The sequence below is a fragment of the Lagopus muta genome, chromosome 3, assembly GCF_023343835.1.
Source record: "Lagopus muta isolate bLagMut1 chromosome 3, bLagMut1 primary, whole genome shotgun sequence".
In the NCBI taxonomy this organism is placed as follows: domain Eukaryota; kingdom Metazoa; phylum Chordata; class Aves; order Galliformes; family Phasianidae; genus Lagopus; species Lagopus muta.
The window spans coordinates 13,200,497-13,226,078 of NC_064435.1; the positions used below are offsets into that span (position 1 = coordinate 13,200,497).

The following is a 25,582-nucleotide window of genomic DNA, read 5'->3' on the forward strand; positions in this document are numbered from 1 at the left end:
GTTCTTTTCTCGCGTTAACTATCGCTTTTCTTTGTCTTCAGCAATGGGCTACTTTTGCCAGAGCGTGGTACCTCCTCGATGCGAAGATGCAACCACCGGGAAAAATAGCAGCCATAACCGTAAGAAGGCTGGAAGGCAGGCATAAGCCTATTTACCACGCGCTCAGTGAGTATTGCGGTAGGCTGGGACCAGGAGCGCTGCTGTGCAGTGCAGTGCAGTGCTGTGCAGTGCAGGCGGCGGAGCGCTGGCACGGGCTGCCCCGGGGCTGTGGGATCTCCTCCTTGGACATCTTCAGAAGCCGCCTGGATGTGGCCCCGGGCCCCTGCTCGGAGTGTGCCTGCCTGCGCAGATGGACACCCACGTCCCTGCCGGCCTTGGCTGTTCTGTGGTCACAGGACCTGTCTGATTCTTGAGGCAGGAGATGTAACTGACCTGCTGGAGAGGAGCTCTGTGGAGAGGGACCTGGGTGTCCTGGTGGACGACAGGTTGGCCATGAGCCAGCAGTGTGCCCTTGTGGCCAAGAGGGCCAGTGGCATCCTGGGGTGCATTAAAAAGAGCGTGGCCAGCAGGTCAAAGGAGGTGATCCTCCCCCTCTACTCTGCCCTGGTAAGGCGTCATCTGGAGTACTGTGTCCAGTTCTGGGCTCCCCAGTACAAAAAAGACAGGGATCTCTTGGAAAGAGTCCAGCGGAGGGCCACGAAGATGGTGAAGGGCCTGGAGCATCTCCCCTATGAGGAAAGGCTGAGTGAACTGGGTCTGTTTAGCCTTGAAAAAAGAAGACTGAGAGGGGACCTGATCCAGGTCTATAAATATCTAAGGTGTGGGGGGCAGAATGGCGAGGCCAGACTCTTTTCAGTGGTGAGTGGAGACAGGACAAGGGGAAACGGCCGGAAACTGCAGCATAGGAAGTTCCGCACAAATGTGCACAAGAACTTCTTTACGGTGAGGTGACGGAGCACTGGAACAGGCTGCCCAGGGAGGTGGTGGAGTCTCCTTCTCTGGAGATGTTCAAGACCTGCCTGGATGCCTACCTGTGCGACCTGCTGTAGGGAACCTGCTTTGGCAGGGGGGTTGGACTCGATGATCTCTGGAGGTCCCTTCCAACCCCTACGATTCTGTGATTCTGTAATTATTGTTGGAAGAAATCTTGATCAGATGAAGAAGTTGTTTTGCCTGTCCGTAGGTGAGAAAATTCAGTGCCATGCATGATCTTGATCATCTTTTAATACCATCGCAGATGTCTCACAATGAGAAGCATTTTATAGATAATATGTATATCTAAAGGAAGATGATCCCTTTTCAGTGTGCTGAGATTCTTGGCACGATGTTTCCTGTAGAACTCTAGCAGAATTTTCAAGAGATTACTGAAGCAGAAAGAAAGCATTAAACTTTACTCATATACATCAAACATGCATACTAAGGTTATGCTTGACCCAGTTTTCATAATAACAGGTAGCATTTGTAGATTTCCAAAGATAAATTTAATACCCAAGTTCTGCAGTTGCAAAATGTGTTGTATCCACGAGATGTCACTGGAGTGTAAGGCTGTCAGAAAACTAAAGCAAGCACTGAGGGGAAATAGTTTTGGTTGCCCTGTGGGAAAGATCTTGGATAGTCCTATGTGGTGCTTTCAAATCCTGAAAAGTCAATTCAGGGTTAACTCTGGTCTGAAGTATTCCATCAGTCAGTACCAAACACGTTACACCTGAGACTGATAGATTGCTGTGAATGGGTGACATCTGATTTTCTCAAAGAGGAAAGTGTGGGTGAATTTGTGGTTGGTGTGCTCGACACTTTTTGGTACTTTAGAGGGAAAAACAAAAGGAATAGTGTCTGTGAGATAACTGTTGTATAGAAGAACGTTGTGGAGATTTTATGTGGTGGGTTTTTGGTCGCATGTGATTTGTGGTGGTGATGGTGTTGGTAGTGGTTTTTAATTTGTAATCACCTTTCCATAAAATCATTATTACTGATCTGAAAAATGTCTGGAGCTGTAACTAAACTGTGAGGAGGGAAAGAAAGAAATCTGATTTTGTGTATATTTCTTTTCTGTTTTAGGGATAATTTTTACTTATTCTCCAAAATACTGTATTTTTTAATGCTGATAGACCATCTGCCTTAAGAAAGGTGGTATAATCATGTTCATGGGGTTTGAACATGGATTTCATGAATTCTTCTGCACTTTCCTTTGCATCTTGTCTTTGTGAACACGTTCACAATATGGAACTAAAAATAGTGAGCCAGTTTTTTCAGGTGTTGGTCAGTCTCGTTCTTTGCACTGAATTGTGGGCCAGTGTAAATGAGCCACTTCTGTTGTTTGGGCAGGGTTTGTTGTTCAGGTAACTGTTGTGTGCACTCTCAAAGGAGAAGACCAAGCTTGATGGAAATGTCCCAAAAGACACATCTGGCCCAGGTATTACTCTAGCTTGCAATGTTAGCTTCAAACAGCTGGAAGCAGTAGCTGGAACTTGTCTTATAAAGAAAGCACTGGCAAGTAGCTTGTCAGTCATGTGGGCTAACAGTGCATGATGCCTGCATTCAAACAGTTTAATCCATAATTAAAATATAGGAGGAGAAATGCACAATCTGGAGCATTTTGTTGTGAGATAGAAATTGTGGAAACTTATAAACATTCAGTGATACAGAATGGAATTACTGAACAGCCTGATTTCATCTGGAGAAGTGCAATGTGTATGTTGTGTGTAACCAATAGAATATTTCTCAGAAGTAGGATGCAGTTTAGCTGTGTGCAGGTAGTAAATGTTTTTGCTTTCTCCTGGGAGCAGATGTCCCTGAAGTGATGGGAGCAACACTATCAAAGGACAAGTAGCTAATAATGCATTAGTTCAAAATTTTGAAGGACAACATAGCAATCCATGATTTTTTTATCAGCTTTAAAATGACAGGTTACAGTCGTTATTCAGATGGGTGTTGATATCCTGGTTAGTTTTTAGCTTGGCTGTTGCAGCCGCTTTGCATTTCACAAATGAGCTCTAAGCTGTAATCACTGAGTAGAACTATGTTACTTACTGAAAGAGTTCAGTCCTCTGGTAAAAGTTGGTACTGTTTTTATACTGTGTTTTTGAAATAGAGGCTCACATACAACACAGCACATTGAATGAAATAATATGTTTGCTTGTAAGCCAGACAACTGGATCATAAGTAAGCAGTTGCAATGGTTTGATTATCCAGCTTGATGATGTTTTACTTACTCACCTTCTTTCTAACCTGACATTCCTAAGAAAAATAGTAATTAAGTTTAGTATTTAAGTGTAGTTTTGGATGGAGTCACTTAAACTCAGATCTCAGTTCGAGTTTGTCATGGTTCTATTTTTTTTTTTGGTTTTGTTTTTTGTTTTTGGGTTTCAGTATTCCACATCAAAACATCATGTAGTGTACGGGGCATTAAAGTGTCACTGCCCCAATCCCAGCTACCTATCCCTGTACATTACAGCAGTCACGGGATCTGGCCCTTCCGGGTGGGGGGGGGGGGGGCGCTCTCTTGCTGCCTTGCAGTGGGTGCTGGAGGTGCTTTCCTAGCCGTTCCAAGCTTTTCAGGTTTGAATCGGTCCCGGGAACTCTCTCTCTCATCTTGTCTGATTTATTAATCCCAATTTCAATTAAATTATATATATTGTGTTATCTTATATTCCGATATTATAGTAAAATAAGTTTTCCTCCATAGATTGTTGCCGCTGCTCTTTTCCTCCCTTCCTTCCTTCCCATTTTTTGTGGGACTGGGGTGGGGGGGGAGGGCAGAGGCCTGTCGCCCCTGTCACGGACATAGATTGAGCTGGTCAACTCCGTGACAGAGTTTTATGGAATGTGCTATACATATGTAGTACCACATATATACACAATTTATAATACACAATTTAAAATATCTTTTCTACTGATTATTTTACAGATGACTGCGGAGATCATGTTGTCATAATAAATACAAGACATATTGCCTTTTCTGGTAACAAGTGGGAACAGAAAGTATACTCCTCACATACTGGGTAAGTGTTAAGTTACTTTATAATAAACCTTCAGGTGAGCTGGCTGTACACTTCTGACATATTTTCTGCTAGAGCAAGTTCTTAGCAGGTTGGTTCAAAATGGAATTCCTGCTTACATTATGTTCTGTTTGCACAGTGTTTAAAATGATGCATGCCTTTTTTTGAAGTGTCTTGATTGATATGGCAATGGAGCAAATTTACAGCTTAGGTGAACAAGAGTATTTTCTATGGAGGTGAATCCAAATATCAGGACTTCTCTATTTACTGAACAATAAAAGACTTTCCTATTAGCACTGAACATTTAAGGTATACATACAGATGCCAGCTTTAACTTCATTGTCCTACTTAACAGCGGATACAAGGTTTGTATCTGCTGTAATCCAGTAAGAAATCAGGTACTCTAGAGGTGTGCCGGCATGTAATGTGTTATTCTGGCAGACAAAACTTCTTCATAGATAAAAATGTAATGAGTTGTTACAGCATGGCTCAGTTCAGTCAAATAAGAACAGTTGCTCTTCATACAGTGACAACACTCGATAGTGATTCCCTAGGCATTAAAATGAATCCCACGTGCTTAAATGTGAATTAGCACAACTGTGCCATATCAGTAAGACTTTAAACAGGTGGGCTAGTTGCAAGTCTTGATAGTCTTGAAATATTTCCAAATTTACATATCTTACTCCAATTATTCTGTAACTGTGATAATTTATTTAACAAGCAGTCTTTAGAACACATCTGTCTGCTCATGCAACACTGCCTTTTAGTATTCAAGTGAATGAATGGAAAAGTGCAAATGGAATTAAACTAAGAAAGATTCTGTTCTACTGAATATCATAGAATCATAGAATGGCTTGGGTTGGAAGGGACCCAAAGGATCATCAGTTCCAACCTCCCTGCTACAGGCAGGGCCACCAACCTCCAGATCTGGTACTAGACCAGTTTGCACAGGGCCCCATCCAAAATGGTCTTGAACACTTCCAGAGATGGAGCATCCACAGCCTCACCAGAATATCTAATAAAGAATAACTGTTAGTTGTGTGCCCTTATGAAAATAACTTCTTGCTTAGTGGGCTTAAGGTAAGACATAATTTTACACCATTGTTCAAAGTTCTTTTGCTTTTCCACTTTGCTAATCAAATCTTTAAAAAAGTAAAATATTGAGAGTGACGTGAGGGAGAGAAAGAGAGTGATATTGCAGCAGGAGGATTTAGGTGGGTTATTAGGAGGAATTTCTTCACAGGAAGGATTGTCAAGCATTGGAAGGGGCTGCCCAGAGGAGTGGTGGAGTCCCCATCCCTGAAGGTATCTCTGAAATGTGTGGATGTGGCACTAAGGGACATGGCTTGGTGATGAAACTTGGTAGGTCAGGTTGGTGGTTGGATGTGGTGATCTTTAAGGTCTTTTGTGCCATAGGTGATTCTGTGATTCTGAGATACTGTTATTTGTGTTAATGGCATGATTGAGCATGTAGGGCTAAGCTTGTATGTTTCTTCTGTTTTTCTAGTTATCCTGGTGGTTTCAAACAGGTGACAGCAACTCAGCTCCATTTGAAAGATCCAACTGCAGTAAGCATTCTTCTCTTTCATTTGTAAAGTATATCTGATTTCATTTTAATATTTTCCCCTAAGCAAAAGAGGTTGTACTTAACCTGTGTAAAGTTAGAACATGTTATGACTGGAGCTTAGCTTATAACACTGTTTCTGTGAACAGCATGTTTTGGGGTCAGAGTCCAAGTTGTGCATTTTCATGATTCTTCCACGCTGTCCAAATTAGCAAATCAGACTTTGCTTTGAGTTTCAGAGGTCTGACCTTTCTCATTGTCCAAGTGACTCAAATTAGACTGAACTGAACAGTACTTGAAATTAACAACCCTAGCAGTTTAAGAGTTCTTTGGAATAAAGCTAATATATAAATACAGAGAATACATCTGCCCCTTTCTCCCATGTGTCCCATAAATGACTTTTTTTAGATATTGTCTGCAGTGCTCTGTATTTCTGGTCTGTGAGAGACTTGGAAGAGGTGGTTAGTAAAGAGGATCAATGTAAATTTCTATATCTGGCCATTATTAATTCTGTTGAACACTAGTCTTGATTTATTTATTACTAACCTAAAAAAAATGTACTAGACATGAACGGTTTGGGATGTTGACTTAGAGTTATGAAATTACTTCTTTTGCAGCAGGTTTGAATGCTCAGCTTCACAGGACTGAGTTCTCTAAGTGCTACAGTTTCAAATCATGGCATCAGGCCCACTGAGATGAACAAATTTGTGTGTTTATCTCTGACTCAGGTGCTTTCCCTTAGGTCACCTTATATGCAAAACATTAAAATGCTTCTTCCATTTCCTAGGGAAATTGTCTGCTGCAAAATTATTGCGTTTCCCACTTTGTTTTTTTTTAAATGTTTCAGTAATCTTAGCTTCTCCCAAGACTTCAGTACTAAACATTGTATAAGTACTCAGTTAAAAAAGTCTGCATAAAAGTTTATCTACTTTTGTGGGTTTTTTTTCTTTATTTGAAATGGTGAAACAATAAAATCTTGCATTTCAATATTGCCTTCTGTCAGTAATTTTCCAGAACAACTTAAATGCTCAAACATAGTTGTAATTCCTTTGGGCATTACTGGTAGTTCAGTGTCTAAAATCCATTTTTTCAACTGTTTTCATTTGAGCTTCAGACAGAGGTTGTGCACTGGGAGGCAGTATAGCACAACTTGTTTGCTAGGCTCTGAGAATTGGGTTCTATAAATGATCTTCTGGCACTCATTCTGAAATACCTCTTTTCTTGCCAGACTCCTAGATGGATTTCTGTGCAGGCATTCCTCTGGATTTAGTGCTTTGCCAATAACTAAAACATGTTGGATAGAGACTCAGCAAATGCTGATGTGGCTCAGGACGTGGTCTAATTTAGCAAGAGAAACTTTCTTTCTTTAAAAATGAATTTTAAAAAATCTGGAGAGCCCTCAGCAATTAACTCTTTTGTTGAACTGTTTGGATGGCTGTCTTTCAAAGATATGTGGTTATTGCCATAATTAATAGCAGTGAGTGGTAATTTGGTGGTAATTTGGCAGGATGTATTTTTTACATGTACCAGTTAGGTTTCAAATCACAAAGGATTTTATGGCTAGAAACATTTGTTTATTGTTTTGGTGTAAAATCCATCGGGATATGACAAATATAGAAATTAGGGTGATAATTTATTAACTTGTTTTATTTATAGAACCATAGAGTGGTTTGGGTTGGAAAGGACTGGAAAGACTGTCTACTTCGGGGGTTGGACTCGATGATCTCTGGAGGTCACTTCCAACCCCTGCAATTCTGTGATTCTGTGATTCCAACACCATGCCATGGGCAATGTTATGGTGACATATATCAATTACTTTGTTTCACTTTTTCTGTTAAATAAAAACAGAGACTTGTTTTTTAAAGTTATATTTGGTCCAATTGCTGTGAGGCCAGTAGAACTAGTTTGATTGTAGGAAGCTGAATGCATCTTTCTATGGAATCCAAGTCTCCATTCTTTAAAACATTGTTTTCATCCTGGAGGCCAGTGCTTTTTCTCTGCTTTTGGTCCTGTTGTAGCCTGCTAGTTCATCTTGGTAGTGGCTCATTAGATGAGTCAACATCAATTTGGGAAGAAGTGCCGTTAGAGAAATTAAGCCATTACGTTCTTGGAAGAGGCTCCTTCCAAGGGAAAAGATGTTGACATAAAAACTGCTGCTAATTGTGGGATGTTAATTTTGAAATGGATATGACTGTTGTCAGTTTATGTAACAAATAGATTAAAGTTGGTAGGTTTTTTTTTGTGTAGATACACATGCAGTAAATACTGCACTACTGCTTAACATTATCTTAAGATAAGTATAGATTCAAACATATTTTTTCAATTGCAGTCATGTTTAAATGCAGTTATATGCAGAAATATTTATTTTATGAATAAAAATGATAAATAGCAAACTAAAGGGGCTGTAGTGAATAACTGGATGCAAAACAATATGTGTTTGCATGGGGGCTGAAAGGCACAAGTAGAAGTACTGGATTTAGATGTAATTGCAGAAGGGTTAAACAGTCATTTCCATTTTCATTTTCATTATACTTCATAGGGTATCAAGACAGTGGTGTATGTTGATCATTTGATAATCTCATTTGAGTGCTATGGTGTCAAACTGCATTATCTCATTAAATTTAGAGCTGTTTTTTCCTTTTGTGTAGTGGTAAGTGCTTGAGAAGGATTTATGCTGGATTTTGGATGTGTGTGTATGCATTTGTTTGTTTATAGGATCAGAGGATGATTCAGATTTGAGGGAGCCTCAGGAGATGTGCAGTGCAGCCTGCTGCTGGAAGTAGTGGTGGCAGTTGAGATAAGGCTGGCGGGGGCTGATCCACACTGGTGCTGAAAGCTGCAAGGACGAACTCTCTGGGCAGCCTTCTTCAATGCCTGACGTTTCTTCTTAGTTGGAAAGATTTAAAGTGCATATTTTTGGTGTCTAGTTTGAGATGTACAACTTAGTGCCCAAGTTTGACAGACTGTTACTGTTTTTTTTCCCACTTCAGATGTCTTTTTATGCTTATATGACATGCTGCATACAAAAAGAGATCTGCATAGTTGATGTTCCATGTTCATTGTGCCAATTTTTCATTACTTTGGAAAATGCTGGTTATATGGAAAGGCAGAAATTACAGTGATGACCAGGAAGACATGCATTTCTACCTTTAACACCTTCGAGTCCCTTCGAGAGGCACGGGGAGACAGATATCTGTGAAACTCTTTAAAATTTCTGTTATTTTCAGTTGTCTAACATTCCAGAGAATATTGGAGAACAGCTCTCTTGTGCTGGGCTTGGCCAGGCTGCTCTAGGAAGTATCTAATGGAGAGAAAATAGCTTCATGTTTCAGCATTTTCTTTCTCTAACTGAGATATAATGTGAGTTTTCAGACCACCCATCGACCAGGATATTAAGCTTGTTCTTTAGGTGAGCACAATGCCTTGTTGCTGTACAAAAGAGTCTCTATTCATCAAGTTAATGCAGTACTAACACTCTGTGTGCTCTAGCTACTCCTTCAGGACAGATTTTAAGTCCACCGTTGATTTCCATTGTAGTTTGCTAAGAAAAATCAGTGTAGTATTCCTCTATCAAAGAAGAGTCCTTCAGAAATGAATGAAACAGTTGTTTGCATGTGTTTAGGATGTTGGTTTTGTTTTTAATAACGTTTGCACATGTTTTATTTGGGTGAGGAAATGCAAACAGGCATGAGACCAGCATTTTCAAGATGCGGCTTCAGAGTGCTTGGTGTGGGAAGAGCGGGAGATGCTCCTGTGTGCTTGTGACCCTCACAGATTTGAGAGGGAACAAATAATATTTGGAAAATCCTGGGAAGAACTTGGGACGTTAATTAAAATGCCTGCAGAACATGTTGACAGATCTAATATGCAGAACCAGATAATAATCCAGATAAGACAAAATTTTCAGCCCCCCTTTTTTTTTTTTCCTCCTGTTTCTGGTTCTAAAAGTAACCCAAACTTGGCTTGCTTTATCTTTTTGTGTTTAGCTGGAACAGAAACTCCCTCAAAACAGAAAAGAAATGGGTGTTTGGCTCGTATCAGATACTTGGTGAGAGAATTGACATTTGCAGCATTCAGAGCCTGTATTGCTTTTGACAAAGAAATAATGGGCAGTAGTTATTCAGAATGAATACTACCTACTAAGGAAGATGATGAAGCCAGGCAGGGTAGCTCTACAGACACACTGTGAGGGAGCCTTCGGGGGTGTCAGGGTTTGTTCAGCTGCTGGCATTGCTCTGGAGGGGCTTAAAATATTCTAATTCTCCTTTTGAATGCAAGTAAGCAACTGCTTGCATGTATAGGCTTGCCATTATACCTGCACAATAATCATCTTCTGAAGAAAAACTTGAGCAGAAAACACTTTTAAATCTTGCTGTTGATATTTGAAAGCCTGTTTTCTTTTCATCCAGGGAAGTAAGGGATCACTGATACAATGGTATGTACAGGGCAAAAGTTTGTTACTGGAACACTGGATGTAATTAGGTTTTCTTCTATGGCTGTGAGGTTTATTTATTTGTCATTAAGGAGAGTGTAACTTCAAAGCCTGGCTCAGTAGGCACTTAGAAGTTAGTGTAGCATGGAGAGGAGCTTATTGTTACGGAACTTGGTATTGCAAGCCAAAAAGGAGCAAACAAAAACCCTCTTAGTGCTCTAAATACGGCGTATAGTTGTGTTGGTCTTTTGCTTTAAATATAAATAATTAAAAAAAAATCTTAATCCCTTTCTTACTTGAATATGCAAGTTACTCATGTTAAAGAACAAATTAAACTTCCATGTTCTTAGGTGCTGAATAGAAGTTTGATTTCCCCTATGTCTGAATTGTTCCTGTGGCACTGTACAATCACTTTCGTTATACTACTCATGTAACTCAGCAGAGGTAAAAGAACTTCACCTTTCTATCATGCATTTACTGAAAAAGAGCACTGTTGTGTACAGAAAACAGCTGGTATTTGGCAGATATGCTGCTTCTGAGGAGCTGGCACCTGAAATTGTTCAAGTGGTGTTTTCAGTATGCCTTGTAGTGAACCACTTCGTATCCTTTCTAGTGGCTGTGTCCTTCCCAAGCTCTAGAGTTGCTTCCTGGTGTTTGTTGTACATCACCTCTTTGAGCAGATTTTATTCTTTGTCTGATTATTTTGTACTTTTCAGGAGTGGTATTGCTCTGTTGATTTCCTCCCTTACAGCATGTTTTATCTGGGAAGAAATCAGAAAAGGAAATATTGGATTCCTGGATGTTAGGAAATAGTACTTCTCTGAAAGAGTGGTCAGGCACTGCAATGGGCTGCCCAGGGAGGTGGTGGAGTCACCAACCCTGGAGACGTTCAAGGAACGTTTGGATTTTGTGTTGAGGGACGTGGTTTAGGGAGAACTATTGGTGATGGGTTAGACTGGATGATCTTGTAGGTCTTTTCTAACCTTAGTGATTCTGTGATTCTATGTTGGAGCCTCATACAGTGTTCCAGGTAAATCTGTTCTTTGGCTTCTCCATGCTCATACTTTGTTAGGGAGGAGACTGAAAGAGCTTTACCCAAGGTTGTTTTCCTTCTATATTAGACCTTTAAATTGGAAACTGTGTGTGGGATGTATAAATTTGCCTGTTCCAGCAAGGAACCCTCACTGCCAAAAGGACATTGAGGCCCTGGAGCGGGTTCAAATAAGGGCAGTAAAACTGGTGAGGGGTCTGGAGCACAGGGCTTATGAGGAGCGGCTGAAGAAGCTGGGATTGTTCATTCTGCAGAAGAGGAGGCTCAGGGCAGACCTTATTGCTCTCTGTAACTATCTGAAGGGAGGTTGTAGTGAGCTGGGTGTCAGCCTCTTCTCTCATGTAACTGGTGATAGGACTAGAGGGAATGGCTTCAAGCTGCACCAAGGGAAATTTAGGCTGGACGTTGGGAAATACTACTTCTCTGAAAGAGTGGTCCGGCACTGCAATGGGCTGCCCAGGGAGGTGGTGGAGTCACCGAGCCTGGAGGTGTTCAAGGAACGTTTGGATTTTGTGTTGAGGGATGTGGTTTAGTGAGAGCTATTGGTGACAGGTGGATGGTTGGACTGGGTGATCCTGTGGGTCTTTTCCAGTCTTGGTGATTCTGTGATTCTATGATAAATTGTGTAGTGCTGCAAGTTAGTTACATTGACCAGTGGGCATAAAGCAGGGCCTGAAGGCAAGGCTTTGCTCCTCGGCACTTACTGTGAGCTGCTGGGCATTGCGGATGCCCAAATCCAAGGTTATTGCCCTTCTTTTCTTTGGTTTGTTCTGACGTACAGGTGGCAGTGTTTTCAAGTGGCTCAGGTATTAAAGGCTCTGCCATAAAAAGATATAATTAAAAATATGAGCTCTTTGAAATGCGTGGTTAATGAACTTTGTGTCGTCTTGAGAATTAGGTTCCACTGAATGTAAGCTCTGAAATGGGAGGGACTGTGCCATGAAGTCTCTTGCTCTGTATTGGGCAAACCGGTGCCATCTACCTAGCAGTGAAAAGATGCTTTCTGCTTCACATGAAAGTGATTTTTCTGTTCATGTAGATGTTGCATAGGTGAGAGGACATGATCACAGGAGTTATTGAAAAGCGTGGAGGATGTACCAAAGTATATCTATGGTTTACTTACTGTACTAAGCATGCTTAACTACTGAAACTGTTCCTGAACATCTCATTATCCAGGCTTCATTCTCCAAATCCTGTTATCTTGTTAGTTTGTTGTCCCCTGAGGTTGTCAGTTCTGCACTGACCATACGTGGAGTTTAAAATATTTCTTTGCTGTTTAACTTGAAAATATAAACCAGCCATTCTTTTCCAGAATGGCTTTTCTTTTTTTTTTTTTTCTTTTTTTTTTTTTTTTTAAATAGGCAACTTTTAAAAACAGAGTTGTTTTTTTCTTTTTTAAGCAACATTATAAAGAATCATAGAATGGCCTGGGTTGAAAAGGACCACAATGATCATCTAGTTTCAACCCCCCTGCTATGTGCAGGATTACCAATCACTAGACCAGGCTGCCCAGAGCCAAGAAAATGGAATCAGATTCATCAGGCAGAAGTGTCTACAACCAGAATAGAGCAGCAGTTCATCCAGGTCATTGACTTGTTCCAACAGATGTCTGTTCCAGGCTGCAGAGGATGATGAAAGATCTGGCACAAACACTGGTTGCTTGAAGAAGTTAAATACTTAACTGTTCATTAAAGTATTTTAAAGTCTTTCTTTTTATTGGAGTGAAATCATTAATAAGCTGTACATGCACAGGGTCAAATATGTGACCAATGACTTACAGATACATGGATGTGTATTTAAGCTAAGGAATTAACACTGATTCTATCACAGTTTCAAGTAATTTTTGTGTAAAGGAAAGGGTCCCTAGTTAGGGAGTATGGAGCTTCTGCCTCCATTGCTTTAGATCGGATCTGTTTTGACCTTGGTTTACTTGATTGAGTTGGATGTGATGATCCTTATTGGGTCACTTCCAACTCAGGATATTCTACAGTTCTGAGCTTTCTATGTGATATTTTCCTGTTAGTGAAGTAATTGTACAGTATAAAAATTACTCTGGTGAAAGGGCTCAAATGTGAGTGGCTTGGAGCATAGTCAGAGTGGGTTTACTTATGCTCAAAAAAATTGCATGCTGGTTCTACTTCTAAATGACTTGCCGTCCTTCTTTATCCCCTTTGGTCTCCTATGGTTGCGTGCCTTGTTTTACATACACAAATGTTCTCATGGCTGAAGTCCATAACACTATGTTTCATATTTAAATTACAGATATTTGCATTAGAGTCCAAGAGAAATCATGTTATGTTACTCTTCTGCAAGCATCATCTATTGTGGGTGTATAAATTCTGTTCATTCCTGATGCTCTACAGTGGGTTTGTTCATCTGGAACTAATAGCAAGGGAATAAATTATCATAGAATGGCCTGGGTTGAAAAGGACCACAATGACCATCTAGTTTCAACCCCCCTGCTATGTGCAGGGTTGCCAACCAGCAGACCAGGCTGCCCAGAGCCGCATCCAGCCTGGCCTTGAATGCCTCCAGGGATGGGACATCCACAGCCTCCTTGGGCAACATGTTCCAGTGCATCACCACCCTCTGAGTGAAAAACTTCCTCCTAATATCTAACCTAAACCTCCCCTGTCTCAGTTTGAAACCATTCCTCCTTGTAGTGTATTATAAATACATACAGTGTTATGAAGCAGTGTCTTACCAGGTCAGCCTTGGTTAAGATACCAAGATGCATTGATTATATTGAAACATTGAATACAGCAAATTACAGTGTTTAAATGCTGAGACCACTTGTAAAATTTGTTAGAGCCTAATTCATTTCAGTGATCTATCTATCTATATACAAGACTAATATTACAGAATTAATAGAAGATTCTCAGTGTGCTTTTCAGTTCTTTTAATGTCACGTGATCGTATGCAATCATCCCCAGTGCAAAATACAGCTCTAGTTTCTAAGCAGTTTATTTTATGACTGGTGGAGTGTTTATATGACTGAGGTGTAAGTGTTCCTTCTTCCAAAACAGTAAATTTGGAGCATCTTGAAAATGTGATGCCAGTGTTCTTCAGTATGGAAGAAGTTGACCAAAAAGAGGTCCAGGAAATAGGGAAACAACTTACCTTTTTCATGTTATTTGTAGGTGGTCTGATTTGTCATTACATTGTTTTCTTTCCTCAGATTGTCAAGCTGACTATTTATAGGATGCTTCCCAAAAACCTTCTGAGAAGAACTTTGATGCAGAGGTTGCACCTGTTCCCTGAAGATGTGAGTGGTCACACTGTTGGGCTTGCTTTCTTTTTGCTTTGGAGGTGAAGAGCACTAGCAAAGCTTCAGTCACAAGATAAATGAAGAAAAATCAAGTTACTTCTTAAATATGTCACTAAATATACTTTACATGTTGCTGCTCTTTATTTCACGAAGTTGTGATATCTAAAATATGCATGTGATTGTCTTCTGTATTATGACTTCATTTAGCATGAAGAATGCAGCAGTGTTGACAGTTTTTGGTCTGGATTTGGGGAGAAGGTGTTTTCTAAGTACCTTCTTTCTAAGGTTTGACTGTTCTCACCCTCAGGTTATCCCAGAAGATATAGAGAAGAACCTTCTACAAGAGATTCCTCAGCCACGCATAGTCCCCAGGAGGTTAGATGAGTACACACCAGAAGAAATTGCTGCCTTTCCAAGGGTTTGGACTCCGTAAGTATATTCAACTTATAAAATGAGCACTTGGACTTTAATCTGTACTATATTGGCTGTTGGCTCTTACCAAAGGAATAAGAAAAAAAGGGATTATTTGTTTTCTTCATGTCATATTTTTCGACAGGAGATCATTAAGCAAAGAATGGTCATATTTGAAGGGAGTGGTTGCACGTTTTCTTATTTTCTGGCCTTTTTTTTCATCAGCAAGACTTGATGTAAAGTCATACTTTCAGTTCTTCATCAAAAGTAGTTGAATAAATGCTTACTCACTTAAGCTGTTGTTAGAGTTGAAAGAAACACAACATGACTGTGGGACTGAACAATTCATTTTAAAAAAGTGTAGAAGAATCTTCAGATTTTCTCTAGAGGAAGGGAAAGAGTTCTGTTAAACTGGAACTGGGAGAATATATCTTTGGCAGGACTATTCCACGTGTTTATTTTGATAATTAATTTATTTTCAGGGCACAAAATCAGTTGTTCCACCATAACTGTATTGCATTTCAATGCAATTTGTGGTTTGTTTTATACTACCACGTGCAGCACTGAGCCAACCTGCTAGTTAAAATAATCACATTTGGGGATCTCAGATTAGTGCCAATGTTTTGTTTTTCTTTCTTGTGGTCATTTTGAGAGTCCTATACTGAGCTTCCTTTAGATGTCAAAGCCAAAGATCTGTGGGAATGAAACAGGTGGGCTAGAGTCTGACCTGGAGTCTTCCAGATAGTCAGCACTGACTTGTGCACTTCTGCTTATTTTCAGTATGTAGAATTTAACATCTTATTTGGTAAAGCAGGTTTAAACATCTGGTGAATGTAAAGTCATGTTGTAGCTGTGTGTGGCAGAGTGCAAGGAAACTTGATGTCATATAATTTGGTAATTGCTGTCAAGCTGTCTCCTAGTAATTTCCTGTTAGCATTTCTTTGCTCTGCTGTCTCATCCTGATCAGTTTTTAGGGAAATGCTATCTGTATACAGGCTTCATGCTCTGTGCCAGTTGCAGAGGGTGGGAAGTGCTGCTCACTTAGCAGTCCTTCATCTGCCACAGCTGGGAGTCTTTCAGCTGAGAAATTCGTATTGTTCCTTCAGTGAGATGAGTGTCTTAAGTGGACAGACATACTTGTTGAGAAGAGCCAGGGAATAGGTGGACCTAGAAGGGGAATAAAGCAGAGCTCTGCAGCAAAAGTGTGTGAGAGAGTTCTGGAGGATGAAGAGCAGCACGCTCCTGTGTGTTTGATCTGTGAGCTTCAGCAGAACACGTGGGTAGCTTCCAGTCAGTAACTGTAGTACTTAAAATAAACCAGAATAAGAATTCAGAAAAACTGTTACATTTTTCTTTTTTTTCCAGATGGTTTTAATGAGTTTTTCCACCTTGTGTAATTTTTTTATTTGATTTTTTCTTTTCCTGTCCTTTGTGAAGGGTGACTTTTCTGTTTCTCAAAGGAGAGTGAGAGATTAAAAACAAGGAGAAGGATTGAGAGACACGCACTCTGTATCACTTATTTTATTTTTGCTCTAATAGAAAAGGACTTAAATCATGTTAGCCCTTTAAAAATAGTTGAATCCTTTAGTGAAAAGCATTACATGAAAACCATAGTTAAAGTGTTTAAGGATATAGAATAAAGGAAAGCGTGATTATGACAATAAAACTAATGTTTACAATTTTACATTAAAACTGATTCCCAAAAAATGTGCCTTACTAACTATGAAATGGTCATAAAGTAGATAGGAAATTTATATCAACTCAGAGTATGCTAACAGGCCTTTATTTCCTTAATCTGAAATCACACGTAAATGATTTTCATTCTGAATGTGAAGAGAACATAGTCGGTGCTGCTAATGATTTCCTTGGACTTCCTACTGTGTCTTTGTCAAAATGTTTTGGTACAGATTGCTTTGAAAGGCTGTTTTTGCTGGTAATTGGACACTGACACTGTAGACAAGTAGACAGTATCCAAGTTGAGCACTGAGGTGAGAAAATGGTTTTTGAGGAAAGCGTGCATCTAGTGTGGATACTTAGCAAAAAGTGTGTAATACAGCGTGGATAGCCTTCCCATCACACCTCCTTCCATCACAGCACAGTGCATAGTGGGATGTCACGATGGATCTCACTCCACAAGAGCAGAGAATTAAATGTCCTACAGTTCCAGTGAGCGCAATTTTCTTGGGATATTCTTTCCTTTTATACCTAACCTATCACAGAATCAGAGATTCTATGATTCTGACCTGAACCAAGTGGTTTCCTGAACTGTACAGAGCTGCTCTCTTACATCCTTGGTGCAGACATCTGAAGTAAACATGATGAAAACCTTGTAGAGGCAGGGAGGTAAAATTGAGTCTTTCCATACAGATGTAAAGGGGAGGAAGATCAGAAACCAGTTCTTTTGCCAACTTTGATTTTTTTTTTTGCTGCCTCCTACCTACCATGAATGAAGCCGTTATTTCAAGTGTGCTTGAGGTTTAACATTGGATGTTTTTAATGAGCTTTAAACAGAAATCATCAAAGAATTCACCAATCTTGTGTGACTAAACAAACAGCACTGTTTCCTACCTCTCTTCTAAAGGCAGGAATACATCAGATTTGTGTGTGAATTTTCCTGTTATATGCCATCTGAAAGTTTTTTAGCTGACTGGGAATAGGTGTGTTTGTAGACAGTGAACTTCTAAAGGCAGGAAATTTGCTCTTGAAGAAGTATTTTGAAGTAATTTGGGCAAGAATGTTCCCAAATATATAGAAGAAATCTGTCTTGTTCCAGTTAGATGGATACATTCCTATGAATTTCCCTTAAGAAAGCAGAGCAGTTCTGATTTCCAGGAGAGCTCTCAGATTGGTGGTGGTGTGCATACCGAGTGCCTGTTCCACTGCCAGACTTAATGGGAACTCTCCATGGACCTCCCTAGGCCAGACAGCCTCTCACTTGTCTTTCTGGAAAAGAAGTCCTTGAAGGCTTTTGACATTTTTAAAACTTAAGGTATTGTAAACTCTGAAACTTGATTTAAGAAAACCAAACACCTTTTGAATGTTTGTTTTTGAGTAACCCGCCTGATTTCTGGCTCCCTTCTGCACAGCCTACTTCTAGGTAGGGGGTTTATACTCTGAAGCCATAAAACTGTTTCCGCAGAGCAGTGAGAGCTGGTCAGAGTCCCAGTACTTCAACATCAGCCATATGCAGATCTGTGTGGCGTGGCATGCAGGTGATCCATCAGCAGCACCCCACAGCTTTGAAAGAAGAAAATGCCATGTTCTGGGGAGAAATATTTGTGCATGATGAAACACAAGTGTGTTGAGACACCTAGGAATAGGAAATGTATGTCATAATGTATGTGATAATCCTCTGGCACATTCCGTGTCAAGGATAATGGTGGTCATAACTTCCATTTACAGTTTCTTCCTGGCTCGGTGTTCCTTAAAGCCAGTCATGCCGGCCTTAAGCAACCTGAAGTCTGCTGCTGATGTTCCTAGGGAATAAATTTGAAGGCATTGATAAACACAAAACCTTTCACATTAAGAGATCTCTTCAGCCACTGTTGTCCCTTCTGTTTGCTGTCTTAAAAGGTAGATGGAATAACAGTTGTCTTTCCTAGTACTACAGTTTCTGGTGTAACTTCCTACCTCTAATCACTATATTAAAGAAATAATTTGGGTTATAAGAACTGAAGTAGAAGCCAGAGATGTCCTGGGTATGTGGTTGAAATAATGTTTTAAACAGCATTTTTATTAATGTAAAGTGCGAGAAGTTTCACTTTATGGTTTATTTACCTTAATATTTACTTATTATTTACTTTATCATTTATCTGTTAATGTCCTCAGATAAGGAAGCCAACACCAAAGGACACCTTGCATTGTATTAGATACACAAATGAAACGTGAAATATTTCCAGTCAGGTGCTGCCATAAACAAAACTTGCAGTTAATGCTACGTCTGTAAAATGTTTTTGTTCTCCAGTGAAATAAAACATACAGAATAATTATGGGGTCCTCTACTCCAACTGTCTGCAGAAAGCGCAGTAAAGATTTCCTCCAGAGACATAAAGGTCTTGAGCTACTTTTGTAAGGCCCTTCTTAAGCTTAATATTAGGTTCAAAATTCTGCACTGAAATATATGCCTCCAGCCATTTCCTCAGTTCCTTCAATCTGCAGTGTCTGCAGCTTTGTGGGGCTGGAGTTGATCTGTGCATGTTATACCTCATGTGATAGCACTTTGTTTTTACCTACAAACACCCGTTGGTGGGCTGTTTCTTTAACAGAAATAAGGAATGCCTCTCCAGCTTGAGCATTCGTCTCAACAGGCGAGCTTGGCGCGTGTAGATGATCTGGGTGGAGATGGCCAACACAAACTTCTGTGAAAGCCTTGAGCCTGTCTTAGTTTTTCCTTAAAAGAGAAACTGGGGAGACGAGGAAAAAGCTTTCCTGCCAGCACCGCTCAGTCCTGTTGTATGTATGCTTTGAGAAATCCCTGTGGAAGTTCATTTTCTGTGGCTTTTTTGGTTCTCAGTAGGAATTCCAGTAACTAACAATAAAGCGTTAACCTCTATAAAATTGAAGAACTATCACTGCTGACTTTATTTTTTTATAGTAAGAGCATAAAAATATCCCATGGTTTTGTGTTGATTAGCAAAAACCTGAAGGTAGCTGATCTCATATTTCAGGCTACCAGAGCTGGATCTAAACAAGCCAAAAGCCACAAAAGTCAGCACACAGATACCTCTAAGAGGAGAAAGTTGATCCCCTCTACTTTAGGTTTTAGCCACAGGATGCAACTGGATACTGGCTGAGAAGGGTCAGTGACTCAATCATCTTAAAAACCTGACAAGTCCATATTTAGATGGATTAGCCTATTACAATTAATTACTGGCTCTTCTCTAGCATGTATAAAAAAATGCTGATGCTACTGATTCTCTTAACTTTACCTAGGGGCAGCTTATGTCCCAGCTAAAATTTGATGGTGAGAGATCTAAAAAGTGGGTAACTGAGTTTTACTTCAGCTGTCTGAAGAGACTCTCAGAAAGAAAGCTTTAAAGGTACTTTCCTTTTCCCCCTAAAATCTGTTAATCTCACATGTGAAGAAATAGGAACTAAACTGATGGGAATTTGACAAGAAATACGAGAATCGTTTTATGTGACACTGTTGAACTGCTTGCCCAGATGAAAATGGAATTAGAATTTTTTTAATTACTCTTATAAATGTCTAGATATATTTGCTTTTTTCACTTCTGGTGGTGACAGCAAGTCTGGAAAGCGTTTCACTGTTCCTTTACTCGCTTCTCTGTTTATTTGAAGAATAACGTAATTCTTTGGACAAAGCCAAGCATACAGAGCTGTTTCTCTAGCCCTATGGTTTTTAACCATATCTTTTTTTTATAGAATACCCTTTCATATGTAGAAAACATTGTCTGGCTCAGATGAAACTTAAACGAACATTGAGTTAACTTACATCATCTTACAAACAGAATTGATGTAATCCATGTCAAGTCAGGTATCAGTGGTATCTAGAATCATACAGTCACTAAGTCTGGAAAAGATCTACTCCAACTGTTCACCTACCACCAATATTGCCCACTAAACCATGTCCTTAAGCAGTGCATCAACCCTTTTCTTAAACACCTTCAGGGATGATGACTCCATCACTTTCCTGGGCAGCATTTTCCAGTGCATTACCACATTTTTGAGAGGAAATTCTTCCTGATATCCAATCTGATGGTAGATTTAAGTACCTTAGTTAAGTTTTGCTTAATTTGTTTTTAGAGAACCTGAGATTTTAACCAGTTTACTTTAAATTTTAATAAACTACTCCTAATCTCATTAAGACTATCTAAATACGTATCAGCATTGGATTAGATAGTGTGATCTATGGATACTTTTTAAAATCAAAACAAACACAAGTTTTATGCAGAAAAAACTTGAGCTGCAGGTGAGGACTCTGAAAGATTTATCTTAAGCTTTGTACTTGGAGAAGGAGGTTTATCTCTATACGTTGTTGGCTTAACAGTACTAAAAAGGCACCTTTTCTTACTCTTTGTTATTAAATGCAGCTTCTGTTACTGTGGATTATTACCAGTTCTCTAAGAAAATAAGCTGTAATTCTAGAAATGCTTATTAACTCAGGTAATAGCCTGCATGAGGACTAAGCCAATACAGAAGAGTTTATTTTGCCCCCAGACAGAGCAAGTTCACTGTTTAGAATAGGCCAAAGTGAGATAATTTAAATATCATTAGCAGTTTCACTGATTATTTTACCAGAGACATGGAGCTACTCTGGGATAGTAAGTACATCTTGAGTAGAGAAGCAATTCAGCTCCCCCTGCTCCTCACATGTCTGCTGTCAGACAGTAAGTGGACCAAAGGCTGACTGAGGATGAAACACTGAGTGGTGTGATCAGCCCACTGGATCTCTTCACTAATTGCTCTTCTCCTGTGTGTCACCATCTGTTAGAAACTGGTGTTTATAAACTCATAAAAGGTACATTTATGAGCCAGTGGGATATCTATTGGTTAACTACTTAACAAATTTTGAAGTACTTCAACAGTAATTAAATTATATTTATTTCGCTGAAAAACTGTAGATCTTACAAGTTTGGAAACATTTTATCCCTGCTCTTAAAATTCTTTAAATATGTATAGGAAAATCCTGCAGAGCTTCTGAATAATTTGTCACAGAACAGTTGAGGTTGGAAGGCATCTATGCAGATCATCTAGTTCAACCTCTTTGCTCAAGCAGGGTACCCTGAAATACGTTACCCAGGACCACGTCCAGGTGGTTTTTGAATAATATCTTCAGGAAAGGAGCCTCCACCACCTCTCTAGGCACCCTGTGCCAGTGCTTAGTCACCCTCAGAGGAAAGAAGTTTCTTCTCATGCTCAATTGGAACTGTCTGTGGCTGCGTTTGTGGCCCTGTTCCCTTGTCACTGGGCACCGCTGAGTCTGGCTCCATCCTCTTGACAACTTCCCTATGGATGCTCACTGATCAGATCCTCTCTGAACTTTCTCTTCTCCAGGGCAAGCAGGCCCAGCCCTCTCAGCCTTTCCTCATATGAGAGATGCTCCAGTCTCTTCATCATCCTACAAGCCCTTTGCTGGATGCATTCCAGGAGCTCCAGGTCTCTCTTGTCCTGGACAGCCCAAAACTGGACACAGCATGCTCCATGTGAAGCCTCACTTGGGTGAAGTAGATGGGGAAGATGACCTTCCTCAACCTGCTGGCTGTGCTCTTCCCTGCGCAGCCCAGGACGCCATTTGCTTTCTCAGCCACGAGGGCACTCTGCTGGTCAACATGGCGGCCACCAGAATCTGCACATTCTTCTCTGCAGGGCCCCCAGCCTGTACTGGTGTGTGGTGTTTTTCTTCTCCTGGTGCAGGACCCCTCTTGTGCCTTTGTTGAATGTCCAGAGGCTCTACATGATTATGAGTTACAACTGATTTTTTATTTTCTGATAGCCAGTGCAGATAGGGAATCCTACCAGACATGAAAGATTTCAAGTCATTAGTAATACAGAGCATTGCACACAACATGAATGGCATGGTTGTACCTTTATGCAGGATGATTTATATTTTTTTAGTGCATCTGGAGTGCTTTTTCTCATCCATGGAAGGAATGAAGTCAAACATACAAGTAACCTTTTCAACTTTCGCTCCTGTACCACTGCTTCAATCTTTGTGTCAGTTTATTAGTGTGCAGCATTGGTTAGCTTTAAGGCACTGACCTTTTACAGTGCTGATGCAAGGTTCAATCCCTTCTGAATAGTCATTTTTCATGTCAGTGAGATAGCAGAAAATACAGGGCACTCTGTCTCTCTGGGTCACGTTCCCTAATGTTGAGATAACTGCCTGCAGGTAAAGAGAAAAATGTAATTTGAGATCTTCAAAGCTTCCAAACCAGGTGTGCATTTCTGAGTCAAGAGCAGGTAATGATAGGTCACTTACTCAATATTGTCAGCCCTATTCCTTTGCAAAGACAGGTCTAAAATATGAGTTAGCTTTCATGAATGCAGTCACAGAAATGACTGCAACGACTCCCTGAAATTTGATTTTGTAGAACTCTTTTGCAGTGTGGCAGAAAATTCATCTATCTACATAGATATTACTTATGGAGAAGTGACTCTTCTTTTTTGGAGCTTGAAAGAAAAGAATGTTATCAAAAGACACTTTTGTGGTTGATAAAGCAGACAAGTGTATGACTACTTCATCTCCAAAAAGTACAAGCACTGTGTGTTAGAAGTTGTTAGAGATAAGTTGAAATGCTGTAGTGGCTGGTAAAATAACTACATACAGAGTCAGTAATGTCATATGTTACAGTAGAACCTTAACTTATTTCTGTAAGGCAAGTAATGCTATTTTTCATCTGTCTGCTGCAAGGGCTGTCTGTTAGCTAGAAGTAAGGCTATGAAGTTGGCTTCTGAATTTCTGAAATAAATAGGATAGTTCCAGTGTAACAGAGATGGGTGAGTACTTAGATCTGACTTTCACAAACAGGACCACCCGCCTCCTCCCACTCCTTTTTTAATTTTTCTTTTTCTAAGGATGTTTTAGCTCCAAACATTGCTAGGCAGAGGGAAGCATCTCTGCTGGAATGTGCTGACAGGGATTTAATAAAGGTGCAACTATGTGGTGAGGCTGTTCGTACCTGACGGAAATAAATTTTCACTACAGGAGTTAGAAGTTGAACACATGGAACTTTTAGAAGGGGTCTTTGTATGTCTCCTTAGACAAGAAAAATACCTTAGGGGGAGGAAATTTCACATATGAAAGAATATTGGATGCTGGGAGGGGGCTGTCTGCAGAGTTGCATCACATAGGGTTTCTTTGTACTGCTTGTTTAAACCAGCTGGAATATTCAGACTGAGCCCGTAGCTCCATGGGCATTCCTCCTGGCAAGAAGTGCTGCCTTTAAGTGACCTCCATTACTTCTGCCTTTTCGCTGTGCTTGTGTAGAATGGTGTAAAAAGAATTGGTGAACTGGCCTAGATTAAAGACAGCCTTGTTATAAGCAGCTGCAGGAACTGCTCTACGTGAGCTCTCAGGGAAAAATCTTCACTCTCTTGCTGATCTGTGTGGTCAGCTAACTTTGGTATTAGTTCAGCACTAGTCGTTTAAGCTGTGGAAAACAAATAGATTTTTGGAAAAACAAATAGATCTTTACTTAAAGTACTCTGGGGAAGCCTTGCCTCTCTTTCAAGATGACCTGAAGAGGCTCACTTCCTTAGGCTAAAGCCTGACCGCACTAATTCTCTCTTTGGTGTCCAGGCTGATTTCACACGCAGTTACATTTTTGTCACTCTGTTAGAGCAGATCAGATTGAAGTTACATGTAGGTGAGTGGTGTCCAAAGCATTTGCACATCTCATTGAACCCCTCCAGCTCACCTTTTGAGTTTGTTCATCTAGCTAAATGGTTCTAACCTTGAGAAAGAATGAATCAGATGTGCGTTTCTGAGATTCTCTCATTGCTCTGTTGTTTTTATCACTAAATGTAACCTTGATGCATAGGATGTCTTCAGAGTCCCTTATGTTTAACTCACTGTTTCTGGCAATGAGCTAAATTGTGATAAATCACGTAAGGATAAATTATTTAAATCCTGAATTCCCACAAACTTTGAATATTTTCTTCTGCACGTAGCAGATCCAAACAAACATCAGCGATGTGCTCACATGCATGGTCTGTAGTTAACTCATGGTATTCATTTGATTCAAACAGTAGATGTGAAAAGAATACCTGGATTTACAAAGCTTGCTCAGATATTCTGGTCCTTTATTGTCAGAATATGAGACCAACTCCTGACTATTATAAACCAGTCCCATTCCCATGCTCTGCTGCACATGTGCTGTGGTGACAGCATGTAACTCCGAAGCAGCGTATGGCCCCTTCCAGGCATTGGAGAGCCCACAGATCCTTCTCTTGGAGGTTGCTCTCTCTGTGCTACGTAGCACACTGAAAGTAGTTTATAGCAGTGAGCCAGACAGACCTGGCTTCTACCATTTTCCTCCTAGCATTTTGCACAGAATCTGTAGGTACCTTGCATGAGTTCTCAGCAGGCACATCAGGAAGATGAGAACTTTTGCTTTGTATTCTCAGCTCTGTTGAGAGAGAGAGAGTGATGTAACATTTTAAAGGGGTTTTCAGTGTAAACTTCTTCTATTACATACTTTGCATTTTGCTGCTTTGAATTCTGCTGCTTCAGTCTTGTTAATGTGCCATTGGTTCTGTGTTCTCTTAAGCACTGAATAACCTCCTTTCTGAGTGAACACAGTGCACAATTTTATTCTGCTTCCTACAGAACCATGAAATGGCAGTGAAATGAGCCCACAGTCTAATGGCTGAATAGGAGAAATGTGACATGGCACTGTGCTTTTTTCAACTTGCAGGACTTAGAGCATATACAGCAGCAGTGTTACTGCTTCTCTCAGCGATAGCTTCTCTCGTGTGAGATGAAGGCTAAAAAGACACAAATCGTAGATGCTTGTAGCTGTGATTTTGATGTTTTAGGGAAGCACTGGGCATTTTTAAATTCACCTCTTCTGGGAGATGCCATTTCTTTGGTCCAAATGCATGATTTCAGTGCTTTGCTGAGGAGGCATGAAAGCACTGCCATCTGAGATTTATGCAGTTCATCAATGAGCAGTTATCCACTGGTTTTCACAAGTGGCTCATAATTCTCTCTGAGTAGACAATGGTTTTTTGTGTGTTTATGGTCTTCTTTGGACAATATTTACAACTTTTGCTAGACACAGTGCTTTTCAAGGCTTTGCTTTCCTGGTGCCAAGGACTCTTTAAAAACAGAGATTGTGGTCCCCAGACATGGAGCACCAGTTGGCATAAAAGCCTACTGTGACACTTGAAAAGGCTT

General features: G+C 40.2%; 1 protein-coding gene across 1 annotated transcript in view; it reads left to right on the plus strand.

Moving 5' to 3' along the window:
- MRPL13 (mitochondrial ribosomal protein L13) overlaps positions 1–25,582 on the plus strand; it is a 29,561-nt gene that overhangs the window by 184 nt on the left and 3,795 nt on the right. The window contains exons 2-6 of the mRNA XM_048940843.1: positions 42–165; positions 3,908–4,001; positions 5,506–5,566; positions 14,224–14,310; positions 14,621–14,742. Coding sequence (XP_048796800.1) covers positions 42–165; positions 3,908–4,001; positions 5,506–5,566; positions 14,224–14,310; positions 14,621–14,742 — 488 coding nt within the window. The remainder of the gene's footprint in view (positions 1–41; positions 166–3,907; positions 4,002–5,505; positions 5,567–14,223; positions 14,311–14,620; positions 14,743–25,582) is intronic.